The sequence below is a fragment of the Barbus barbus genome (assembly GCF_936440315.1).
Source record: "Barbus barbus genome assembly, chromosome: 5".
NCBI lineage: Eukaryota > Metazoa > Chordata > Actinopteri > Cypriniformes > Cyprinidae > Barbus > Barbus barbus.
The window spans coordinates 39,920,804-39,934,051 of record NC_136733.1 but is presented as its reverse complement, the minus strand read 5'-3'; the positions used below and the strand labels follow the sequence as shown (position 1 = coordinate 39,934,051).

Sequence of the window (13,248 nt, the reverse complement as noted above, 5' to 3'; positions counted from 1 at the left end):
TATAGATTGTGCTCGCCGCATGTACAAGCATTTTGCATGCAAAGCATATGGTATGTTCAAGTTAATGGTTCTGTTAACCAGTTTAGATAATGCATGCACACATTTTCCACTACAACTTTAAATTATGGTCTCGATGGTGGTTATTTGGTCCAAAAATTTGCCCCACGATCCTACTGAAGCTATTGAATGTGTAAAAATTCAAATAAAATGGGGTCTCTTTAAAAGCAGCTAAAGATTTGTGCAACAAAGTAGAAGATGGGAGCTTCACACCAAAAGTCAGACTTCAAAGTGATGCAATGCAAAAGATTTTTTTAATGCAATATGATTAAGGAGAGCATTTACAATAAAATTAAGTTGTACATTAAGCAGACGGATTACATTACAGAAAACTCTGGAAAAGAGAGATACACAAATAAATAGATCTACTTTAAAAACAATTAGGCCCCAACCCCTTCCCCAACAAAAATACTGAGTTGCACTTCAACTGTACAGAGTCGCCACAAGTTCTGTGCGTTATTACAACAGAAGCCTTAAAGCAACGCCTTTGGTCTAAACTGCAAGAGGAGTTAGATTCTACTGTGGTACTATCACTATGAAGCGCATGGCAATCACTTACAATATAAGAGCAAAGGCAGGCATATTTTCAACTGGATATTGTATGCAATCTTCAGACACTGATCAGTTGGGGGAAGAGTTCATTCGCAAACATGTCATCCCAAGAGCCCTCGGAGCAGAGGGGGGATGAAATGTTACTGAAGGGGGAAGGAGACCTCTCGTATCCAGAGTCACTGTACACATCCGTCAGATTCGAAGCCTTCTCGTAGCCGCTGAAGGAAGAGGCGTCGGAGAAGAAGTCGTCAACCGCGTCTGGAGTCCGATCCACCGCAGGGATGACTACTTCCTCCGGTTCGTCTTTGACTTGGATTTCCACCTCAATTTCTTCATCGACCTCGGAGAAGGCGACCAAATCCTCGCTTTTGACTTCGCAAATGCTCTCCTCGCTCACCACCTCGGCGGGTTTGGTGTAGATGTGGTCAAAGTGGATCAGTTCATTAAGGGCCTCCAGCTTAACTGGTGCGGGCCCCAAAGCTGCAGATGGGGAGGCAGGTACTTGCTCTCCTGGACCTCCATCCAGCACAAGCTCTGGCTCCTGTGCTTCTGCGAGTTCTGTCTTAAGGAAGAGCTCTGGGTCAAGGATGTCCAGAATACCAAGCAAGAGATCAGACTGCAGGACGAAAAGATGATTAAGAGTGAGATTTTGTTGGTACAGCAAAACACAAGACGAAAGAGTCGATGCAATATGTGACCCTGGACCACAGTCATAAGTCGCTGGGGTATATTTGTAGCAATAGCCAACAATACATTGTATGGGTCAAAATTATCAATTTTTCTTTTATGCCAAAAATCTGATATTAAGTAAAGATCATGTTCCATGAAGATAGTCAATTTCCTACCGTAAATATCAAAACTTAATTTTTTTTATTAGTAATATGCATTGCTAAGAACTTCGTTTGGACAACTTTAAAGGTGATTTTCTCAATATTTTGATTTTTTTGCATCCTCAGATTCCAGATTTTCAAATAGTTGCATCTCATCCAAATATTGTCCCATAATAACAAACCATACATCAATGGAAAGCTATGTATAAATGACTGGTTTTGTGGTACAGGGTCACATATGTCGTCGGCATAACGATCAATAACTCCTCTGAAACCCAAAAACTGCAGGATCTTCACCTCAGAGTCTGAAGGGTCAGGGCTGTGAGTATCCATGGAGAAGTCTTCAGATTTGGGGACTGCTGGGCCTGCACCTGCTGCGGAGGCACACGTAGCCTGAGTGCTGCTGACTCAGAAGACCCGGTCACCAAACCCAAATCGCTCACCACGGACTCCAGTACCTGAACCTAAGAGAGAATGAGAGGCATTAGCGGGACGGGGGAATAAAAACAACACTCTTCAGCTCTTCTAACATGAGCTACAACCATTTTTTTTACCTTTTCTTTCTCTTCCAAAGTATCCAACCCCAGTCTCTGTCTCAGTTCCTCATTCTCACTGAGCAGATCGCTCGTCTTTTCTTGCAACAGTCTGTTCTCGACGTGAAGTTTCTGATTCTGTGGAAAACATGTCCAAATTAAATCTTTCCTCTAAACGGAAATTAAAAAAAATAATCCAAGATAAGAGTCAAAATACCTCGAGCTCCAACTCCAAGACTTGCTGCTCCAAATCTCCCATTTTGGCCTTTTTTCTGTCTCTTGCCGTCTGTGCAGCAACTCTGTTCTTCAGTTTCCTAAAAAATTAAATCATAGCTATTAAACACGCATGTCCTGGCTAAACAATAAACATAGAATTTATGTGGGATATGATACGGTGGGAAACTTTTTTGAGATATATATCGTAGGAAACAATTTTCAAAAATCATTGTTTTTTTTATTATGTTCTCGTTTTTTTATTGTGTTAGCTGTACTTTAGTTATTTTTTAACCTAATCAAAATAACCCAACTGCAGTTTGATTGAGATTAATTGGAATGCACAAGGAAAAAACGTTATCTGTTTTTGCAAATTAATTTATAATCCATTTTATGAAGCAAACCAATGTTGGCAGGTCAGCCAGTTTTGAGGAAGCTGCGCATGCGCAGTCGAGTTCCTGCCACGCAGGCAGATGTGGGTATATTGATTCAGAGGGGGAGGGACTGACCGGCAAAACACACTGATCTTGGCTCAGATTCAAATTCTTCCATACGAAAGGGTCAAATTAGTTCGACTGCCTACATTTACATACTATAACGTCGATGTATGAAATGTTAAAAACTAAATATTGTACCCCTCGTGAATTATTTCGGTTTAAACCGGTTTCAAACCGACCGAACGGATTAAAAACTGATGAAACTGGTCTCACCTTCTCAGCGCTTTCTCCTCTGGGCTCAGATGCGTGAGTCTCTGCCTTTTGCGCAGCGGTGCTCCAGAGACGGTGGAGTCGGAGTCTGAAGAGGCTTGGCTCGGGATCATCACAGATATGGAGCGGCTCTGTTTCCCTGATATCAGGAGGACTTTATGGGCTCCTCCGGTCCCTGCTGTCACTACGACCATGTTGTGTGGTTTTCTGGTTTAGGATCTGCGTCAAAACCCCTTTCGGTAGTTGTTTAGGGGTGGGAAAACGTCCGATAAATCGTCTTAATTCCCTGTATATCTTCCCCCTTCGATGTCTGAAAATTGCAGGAGCAGAGACGCTCGCGATCTTTTTCTAGCGTCGTGGTGCGCTGTGATTGGCTGCCGGGATCACTGACGCATTCGTACGTCAGTCTTTCCTTGGGTTAAAATAGCTGATGTAATTTTCGTGTTTACGCTTATTCCTTCACACTCATGAATTATTGATATGGAAAGTTTTTCAGAAATTCTTCAAGTAACTTCAAGAGTCACCATTTTGGAAATTGCATTGCAAAAAGTGTGACCCTATTAATAATTAGCCATAATTAGATCTAATTATGAGTAAATTCCACAAGCATTATGTGGGGTTTCCTCTTTATGTAAATTAATTTAATCTCATGCCTTTGATTTTTCTTTTTTTCTATTTTCTTCTTTCCCATCTAAACTTTGTGAATTAATCTATTTTGCTTTTTTCTGAAACTACATGTGCATCATGTCAATATTGATCGCATTTTCCCTTCGAAGAGGATTGCATTTTTAACCCTTTATATTAATTGAGAAATTAATGGGACCCATTGAACCGTGTTTTAAATGCTGCAGCTTTTATTGTAGGCTGCATTATTGCAAGAAAAAGCAGTAAAAGTCGCATTTAACTATTGCATGGGATTGCATCAGAAAATCTTTTTTTTTAAATCCTCTCATTTTATTAGAAATCAAGATCTAGTGGTTAAGACCCACTCAAATGCCTGTGCATTTTGATTACTACCATTTGAAGGAGGTCACGTTAGCTGCAATTGTAACCGGCTCGTTAGCAAACACTGACTTGAGTGAAGATGTAGGTCTATATTGTCAAAGGAACAGCTGAGCAAAGGAGAAACTTCTGAGGGGACTTTCATGTCCTAAAAATGCCTCCTGAGAGTGAAAGACTAGGCAAAATGGGTTTCCCTATTTGGACAGCATGAATTTGCATGGAGTCTATGTTTGGAAAATACTTTTGCATAAAATCTGCATGTGATTCTTTATTAGTAATTATTAGTAATTTTCAAATAAATTTGGAAAAGGACTATATATTGTATGATCTTCAGGTGATTCTCTGTAAGTGCAGGAATTGTGTATAAAAGGTGTTGCAGCCTGTTGAAGGAGAAGTCGTCTGTGTGTTGAGAACAAACAGCGACTGTTTGCTTTACACACTACTAGCCGTTCAATCAACATCGTGAACAGATGTAGAATATGCACACCACCACACTGGAGCATGGAGAGTATAGCAGACGCCACGGTGTGCATGTTTAAGTGTCCAAAAACATCCAAATACATTTTGAATTCACATTCCTTCCCTTTTTGTAGAAGCACAGTAGGTACATCCCCTGTCTTGTGTTATCGTATTTAATTTATGATGTAACATGAAAGGGAACTGAAACCTGAACTTTTGGACGTAGTTACTTGTTATTTAGCAGACGTTCCCCCTCTTAAGCTGCTTATAGTACACTAATCAGAGGGACAGTCCCCACTAGAAGAAACTGATAGGACAGGACTTTGGTCACTGTAGCTTGTTTAGGATTCAGCTGTATGTAATATAAGAGACAAACATTTCTCTATTCCCTAGCTGCTCTTTTGCAGGGACATTTTTCTTGTTTCTTCAAAAAGTACCAAGAGAACAAAACTGTCACATTAAGTCACTGTGCATTTCTCCTAAAAAATTGCACCTGGTTTTCTCTCTCGCTGCACTAATGTGTTAGTATTAGTTTTGGTCTATTTCCTGTGAAACAGGAACTATGTTTGAACAGAGCATGGTTTTGAATGATGAAAAAAAATATGTGACTAGAGGATGATGAAACTTACCAGCAATTCCCGTTAAGTGACTCTTGACAAAGTTGTTGTGACATTGTGCTATAAAGTTTGCCAATACATTGTAGGTTAAACTGACTGTTCAAATATATATAGTGGGTTAAACTGACCGTTAAATAGTGCAATGTAGATTCAGTGGTGCTAACATAATTTGCATTAATTAGCATTACAATTTATTCAGAGAGGCACTTGTGTTCTTGGCTGCAGTCTAAAAATACGACAACACTTAGACGCCAGATCTCATGAGAAAACGTAACTATTTCAATATACTATTTCAAGGAAATGTATTTTATGTATTTATGTATTTTAAGAAAAAGTATCAAGCTCCATCCCTAAACCTATATCTGTCATGAAAACATACAAATTAAACCTTTTTCCATTTTAGTTTGTAACATTTCTCTTTTCAGTTTAGATTAAGCCAACATACTAAAAATAAATAATTAAATGAAGTTAACTAAACCTAAGAACTAGAACATAACATAATTTATAGCAAAATAAAAAAGTAAACAGAAAATATAAAAATTAAAATCTAATACAAAATATTAACAATCAGTGATACTAAAATAGCACTAATCTGTGTCATGCATCAGTTTATGCCAATGAATGAGCAGAGCTATTCACCACTAGAACAATGGGTCACGTTGCAACATGACAGAGATTGCTTTATTTATTTGTCAAGCTTGTATGGATCAATAAAGCGATTCAACATGAATTGAAATTGTTTCTGAATTGTTTTTGAAATAGCTTGAATGCTGTTAAATTGCATGGGATTTTATGTAGCATGTACTGTCTAAAGGCTAAAAGGTCCGATTGTTACAGTTGCATGCATGATCTATAGTGTTTTTGGCTGATGTTGTCTTGCATGATCACTTGTTGACTTTTGCAGAATCCACAGTGACACTCTAGCTAGGGTGGGAACATCTGTGGCATTTTGCCTATTGTTGTTTATGCTGTAGGGATAATGGGGTGTTGAAGGGTCACACCCATCTCACACACACACACACACACAGCTGGTTTACTCCCAAGGTTTGTACGATGTTTACCCAATCCCAGATCACACTCCCCTGTGTGTAGGGCTATGCAACCCGCCTGCTGCTTTCCCACCCATTTCCAGCAGAGAATACTGGCAAACCTGAATTAATGCTCTCTATAAAGATTTCTTGAGCATTTGTCCCTTTAAAGTTTGGGACTTTGCTGTTTAGACACACCTTATTTAAGGTCTTACATCTGCCCTACTGTTCAAAAGTTTGGGATGGCCAAAATATAGTAAAATATACAAAAATATTGTAAAATATTATTACACTTTAAAATAACTTTTTTTTTTGTATTTTTATGTGTTTTTAAAATGTAATTTATTCCTGTGACGACAAAGCAGAATTTTTAGCATCATTACTCCAGTCTTCAGTGTCACATGATCCTTCAGAAATTATTTGAATATGCTGATTTGCTGCTCATTTTTGATTGTTCTCAATGTTGAAAACAGTTGTGCTGCCGAAGATCTCCTTAACTTGGTAGATGGCGCTGTCTTCCAGGATCAATGGGAGAGGGGGTTCCTCCGTCGGGCCAGGCTCTGTGGAGGGAGAAACAGGAGTGTGGTAAGGTTTAAGTGAAACATGGAATGTGGGGTGAATCCTGTACTGAGGGGGAAGCTAAAGCTGGTAAGTGACCGGGTTGACTTGCTTGATTATGGTGAAGGGGCCAACAAATTTGAGACTTAATTTCTTGCAGGGTAGTCGCATCCTGATGTCCCTGGTTGACAGCCAGACCTTCTGTCCAGGTTGGTACTTGGGAGCTTCGGATCTTCGAAGGTCAGCTGTCATTTTGTGCCTACGCACTGCTCGCTGAAGATGGTGGTGAGCAGCGTCCCAGACCCTCTCGCTCTCTCGGAACCAGTAGTCTACTGATGGTACATCCACCGGTTCCCCAGACCAGGGGAAAATTGGTGGCTGGTAACCGAGTAGGCACTGGAACGGAGTCTGAATTCTCTGCTGGTTGGCGCAGAGAATTCAGAGAATTCTGTGTGTACTCGGCCCAGCCAATTAACTGGTTCCAAGAGTCCTGGTGGCCAGTCTGCTCGTTCGTCTCGGGGATGGTATCCGGAGGACAGACTGATGGTCACACCTAGGAGCTTGAAGAAGTCTTTCCATACCCTTGATATGAATTGGGGTCCACGGTCAGAGACGATATCCTCAGGGATACCAAAGTATCGGAAGACATGGTTGAACATCAACTCGGCAGTCTCCATTGCTGTGGGTAAGCCTTTGAGAGGAAGAAGACTTCTCTGCCTTGAAGAATAGGTGGAAGTCTCTCAGGCGTTGCAGGACCTCCGCAACTTGGTGGTGATGTTCGGCCATGTTCTGGGAGTAGATGAGGATGTCATCTATGTAGACCAACACGAATTTTTGGAGATACTCCCGGAGCACCTCATGCATAAAATCTTGAAAAACAGAGGGGGCGTTGACAAGACCATAGGGCATAACCTGATATTCATAGTGGCCAGTAGGGGTCACAAAGACCGTCTTCCACTCGTCCCCCTCACGTATTTTGATGAGGTTGTAGGCGCTGCAGAGGTCCAACTTGGTGAACACGGTGGCTCCGCGAAGATGTTCTAATGCCGCTGGGACGAGAGGAAGGGGATAACGGAATTTGACCGTTATCTTGTTCAGGGCTCAATAATCGATGCAAGGTCGTAGTCCTCCGTCTTTCTTGGCCACAAAAAAGAAGCTCGAAGAAGCAGGGGATGTGGAGGGATGGATATAACCTTGCTTGAGTGCCTCCTCAATATACTCCATGGCCTTCTACTCGGGTATGGAGAGTGGGTAGATTTTCCCACGGGGCACTGGCTCACCGGGTAAGAGGTCTATTGCACAGTGCCATGGCCGGTGTGGAGGCAACTGGGAGGCTTTCTGGGGGCAGAACACATCACTGAAATGGGAGTAACAGGCAGGAATGTCTACTGATAACTTCTCTGGAGGGCTTTCAATGGACGTGGAGTTCAAGGCGATGGAATCGACTGGAAGAGAGACAGGTTTAGGTGCATTGGGAAAACAGTTGGAAAAGCATTGGTTACCCCCTTTCAGGACCTCACCAGTATGCCATGAAATATTGGGCTCATGTTGAACAAACCAAGGCCGTCCGAGGATAATGTCAGCAGTGGAACCCTCCAGAACCAGTAAATGGATGTTCTCCTCATGCAGCAATCCAATTTTCAGATGTACAGGCCCAGCACTGTGATTAACACATTTACGACTGAGTGGGGTGCCAGTTACCGAATGAATTTGTTAACTCTTCTGTGTGGCTGTGGTTGAGAGGTTGAGCTGACGACGGAGGCTTCCCGAGATAAAGTTCCCGGCTGACCCAGAATCGTGGAGGGCATAGACTGGAAGAGAGAATTCGGAGGCAGTAAGCAGAACTTCCATCGCCAGTGGTTTTAAATTTTGTATAACCGGGTGAATAGTACTCACCAAGAGGCGAGGGGGTCGCATGGGGCATGCCGCTCGAAGATGCCTCTTCTCTCCACAATACAGACATAAACCAAGAGAAAATCTTCTTTGTCGTTCCTGATTAGATAGTCGTGAATTGTCTATTTGCATAGGTTTGTTGACTGGTTCTGGAGGGTGCTGGTGGCGGATGAGTGAATTGCGTTCCATCCGCTGGCTGCTGCAAGGGTACGGAACTGAAGGGCATAATCATTAATGGACATGGTATCTTGACGTAAATTATATAATTTGTCACTTACTGAAGTTTGGTTTGCCAAAAAATTCTCGGAAGTGAAGTATAATTTTGTAGGGATTGAGTGCCCAGATAGTTTCTGCCCATTGTAACGCCTTGCCCTTCAGAAGAGAAATGAGAATTGAGGTTGCATTTCAAGTGCTAGAGAACACTGCAACAAAAATCTGTTGCACTCTTCCGCCACGCCAGAGTAGGGTGCTGGCCTGGCCATGGGACTGGAGATCACGGTAGTGGAAGAACTGGTGGAATTGGTGATGGAAGTGATGGGAGGTGCAGGCGGTGGTGCCGGTGTGAGAGCTTGTCAGAGTCTGTCCATGAGCTCTTGGAAGGGGTCGGGAGTGCTCATGCTGCTTGTCTGTCGGTGAAGGTCCGGTCTTCTGTTATAGAAGTAGGACTCGGACAGAGATGGATGAATTGACAGGTATTTATTGACAAAAGCTGAGCAACAAGGAGTGAGACAGGTGAGTGGTGATCCTGGAGGTCTTCGGTGAACTGGAGAAGTGTTAACTTGAGTATCTTCTTTTGACAGGGAACTTGGAACATGAACTGGACACACACCTCACCCAGATGGCAGACAGAGACAGAACACAGGAGCAGACTGACTGGGGATCGCTGGAGAACACACTCGGAAGGAGACACTGCAGGTAAGTAGGGAAGGAGGTAAGTAGTAGGCAAAGAGCTGTGATAGCTATAGCAGTCTTCGCATGAACAAGACCGGACACTGGGGTGCTGTGAGGTGTGTGTATTTATGGCATGGCTAATGAGTGGCTCAATGATGTGCAGGTGCGTGTGATCAGTACTCAGGTGAGGGAGTGCGCTGTGATTGGTTGGCGACAGAGCCTGGCAGATCTGTGACATTAAGGATTCTTTGATAATTATAAAGTTCAAAAGAGCAGCATTTATTTTTAATAGAAAGCTTTTGTAATATTATAAATGTCTTTACTATTACTTTTTAATTAATTTAATGCATAAATGTTAGAGAACAGTGGTGTGTATCATAACACATCCTGCTCTTGCACATTCTCGTTGAAGCAATGATTGTGTAACCAGTTACAAAACTTCAAAGGTGACACAGCCATGAAATTATCTCTGATCAAACAGTCTGTGGTAGTGGACGACTTTCTTATGTTTTATCTGGGCATGAGATAATCAGTATTTGCATGTGCTTTAAATACTGGAAATAGATTAATCTCTTAGAAGAGCGCTAAGCGGTGTTTGAAAAAAGAAATAAAGACATAAATAAGAAATAAATATGTAAAAGAACAGAAAAAGTACTGGCAGCTCATTACCGGGACATTATCCATTAGTTTTACAGACATTTCTGTTAACTCTAAAACACAATGCAATACAGTATAAATTTCAAAATGCAGGTAAAACATCTGTGAAAACTAAATATGGAACATTTATTTAAATTAATACAGTACATTATGTCCTGTTATACGGTTTATTTATTTTTACAACATTGACTTCCATAGTATTTATTTTGTCCGTGTATGGAAGTCAGTGGGGCCTGAAACCATTAGGTTATCAACATTATTCAAAATATCTTTTTTAGGAGTGAAATATCTACACTAGCATATCAATATCCTCCAAGCTAACATGCACTGTTGCCAACTCTCGCAAGACAAATAAGCAACCACAGCTTAAAAAACAAGCCCAATATTTGTTGATGATTTATTATCATGAATATTATTTATTACCAATACTTGAGCCTGCAACATATTGAAACCACTCTTTTATCTGAAAAGCAAAAACAGAAGCTATTTTACAAAAATCAGCAAACTGCAACAAAAGTGGGAACAAAATTCATCTCCAATCACCTGTGAGCAGAATAGGATTGGAGAGATGGAAAAGGAGAGCTTCAAAGGGGAACTGTAACATAGATACATATTTATAGCCTTAAATATATAGGGGTCATTCTATGGAAATGCCTTTACAGAAACATTACACTTGGAAAAACAATAGGTTACAATTTTTTTATATAATTTAAAATGAAATGGTGTTATTTGAACAATTACACCTTCTTGAGCCATCAATGTGGCAATATTTGTTTTTAATTATAAAGAATTCCAAGCACCACAAAACTGCTCGTCCCCACAGCCATACAGAGGGAAAGTGCTTTATTTTGAGGTCAAAAACAGGTTTTTCTACCATTTAAAATAAAATAATGTATAGCTATCAAATAAACTACATAAAAAACAAAATGCCAAATAAATATGATAGAAAAATATATAAAATATATAATATTAAATTATAATGTATATTATATTAAAAAAGAAAATATTAAATAATATTATAAAAAAGATTTTTAAAAATCATTAAGCTGCCATTTATGTGTATTCATGAAGTCAATAGGTAATCTAATAATGTGGTCTAAGTTTAAATGTTAAAAAAATATATATATTTTAAGACATCTTGCCATACCTGGCTACTCAAACCAAGTGTACTTAGTATTAGGATATGACTACTTGTTTTTTATTATAGCCCGTGATAATTAATACATTACAAAAACTTAGGCTAAAAGAAAGTCATCCCACTCATCGCTTGGATTACAGCGTCACGCGCCTTCTTTTTGAATGTGATTTTTCTCCAATTTTCTTCCAAATTACGCTACGGCACTTATATTATTACACTGGTTGGCTATTAACTGCGAGCAGCACCCATATTTTTTTAAATAAGCCCAAAAAACCGAGATGGTCCTTACTGCAGAACACAAGATCCAGGGGGTGTGGTTGGATCTAGATCCAACTCCTCCCACCTTACATTTACCTAAACCTACCCGTCTCCACCCCCTGATCCCTAAACCCACCCATCCCCAGCCCTAAACCTACCCATCTCTACCCCTAAACCTACCCGTCTCCACCCCCTGATCCCTAAACCCACCCATCCCCAGCCCTAAACCCACCCATCCCCAGCCCTAAACCTACCCATCTCTACCCCTAAACCTACCCATCTCTACCCCTAAACCTACCCATCTCTACCCCTAAAGCTACCCATCTCCACCCCTTGATCCCTAAACCCACCCATCCCCAGCCCTAAACCTACCCATCTTTACCCCTAAACCTACCAATCTCCACCCCCTAGATGTGGATCCAACCCTACCCCCTGGATCTTTGTTCTGCAGTGAGGGGCTACTGAAAAAAAACGCAACCCGCGTCCAGGGATTTTTTAATGCAACTTTACAAAAAAAGAAGCGCAAAGTCACGTATAATATGCGGACTTGGCAACTGTGCTAACATGGGCTGCATCCACAAAACTCAGCATTTTCATGAGGGAATGAGCAATGTGAATGAAAAAAAATAATAATCATAGATGGAAAGTAATATGTGGATTACACTGGTGGGATCTTGCTTGTTTTGAGTGTGCTGTAGTTGCGGTGGTGTCTCTGGCAGACTGTTGTTTGCAGGATAAGCTGGGCTTTGTTTGAGGAATAGCTGACAGGGGTCTTTGTTGCTCAGCCGTTGGCTCCGTCTGCCTGTAAAAACAACAACAACTACAACTACATGACCCCAAACAGGCCTCGCAAGAGAGGGGGATGTGAACGCACATGGAAGTGCATCTCCTGAATAATGCACAATTAACTGTGAGAGATAAGCTAACATTTGGTAACTAATTAGATTCCGGCTGTGATGCATCATCACTGTAATGGAAATTCTGTGGGCTACGCACGCTGTGAAAGTCACCATGGTTGCATGTTCTACGTCTGTACTTTGAATATGGATTTCTTTTGAGGGTCGTTTGTGAGTTTCGCCGGGTTTCTGTCATGCACTTAACTGCCCCGTGTTTGTGCTCTTCTGGCGTTGAAGTGTTTGTTCACCCTGATTCACTGAAGCCTCACAGTCAACAGGTTAAGGGTGTTTTTTTCTCTGAAGCACCTCCTGGTGGAAAATAACAGATCACAGACCCAGAGGTAACAGTATCACCACCCGAGCTTGGAATGATCACATTTAAAGACCATTGCTGATTTCATAACTGCATGCTAGTATACTACTCTGACTATTTTTAGCAGATCTTTTAATGGCAGAAACAGTGCAAACAGCCTGGAAAGCGTCTTACAGGAACATTTCACCCAAAATGAAAAAAAAAAATCATTCATTATGTACGTGTCTTTCATGTATGGAAGCCCATATAAGAAAACAAACCATTTGGAGAGTCATTATTATGGGATTAAAATATGTTAAAAGATGACAAAAACCATCATTTTGACACAAAATACAATTTTGTTTGACATAATTCATGACTTATGTCAGCATTTCAACAAGAAAATAAAAATATGACATACAAAGTTTACTCATATCAAATTACGACCTACAACACTTTCTGTTGTAATTAGGACTTTATATGTAATAATTTACCTTATCACATAAAATATGACATAAAAATCTACTTTTTAACCCATAATCAGGATTTGTAGATTATGACTTTTATGTTGTAATTATAACATAAAAGTTTGGGGGGAAACGGCCTTCCATATTAATGTCATTAATTAATTTTTTTACTATCCTCATGTTGTTTCAAAACCCTTTAA

At 40.7% G+C, this 13,248-nt stretch overlaps 1 protein-coding gene across 1 annotated transcript; it reads right to left on the bottom strand.

The window, feature by feature from the left end:
* Window positions 1-284: 284 nt before the first annotated feature.
* Window positions 285-3,268, bottom strand: xbp1 (X-box binding protein 1). The gene is made up of 5 exons (XM_079417796.1): window positions 2,896-3,268; window positions 2,190-2,286; window positions 1,994-2,110; window positions 1,737-1,903; window positions 285-1,225 (listed from the first exon to the last, which is right to left on the bottom strand). The coding sequence occupies exons 1-5, from the start codon at window positions 3,084-3,086 to the stop codon at window positions 1,045-1,047; spliced, it is 753 nt and encodes a 250-aa protein (XP_079273922.1). The 5' UTR covers window positions 3,087-3,268; the 3' UTR covers window positions 285-1,044.
* Between the last annotated feature and the right edge of the window lie 9,980 nt (window positions 3,269-13,248).

Bases quoted from the DNA above. Each gene is read 5' to 3' on its own strand.
- xbp1 (XM_079417796.1), bottom strand. From the start codon at position 3,086: ATGGTCGTAGTGACAGCAGGGACCGGAGGAGCCCATAAAGTCCTCCTG. The intron at 1,904-1,993 runs GTAAAAAAAATG...ATTCTCTCTTAG, and splicing joins CTTTGGAAGAGAAAGAAAAG to GTTCAGGTACTGGAGTCCGT. The intron at 1,226-1,736 runs GTGAAGATCCTG...TTCGTCCTGCAG, and splicing joins CTGACCCTTCAGACTCTGAG to TCTGATCTCTTGCTTGGTAT.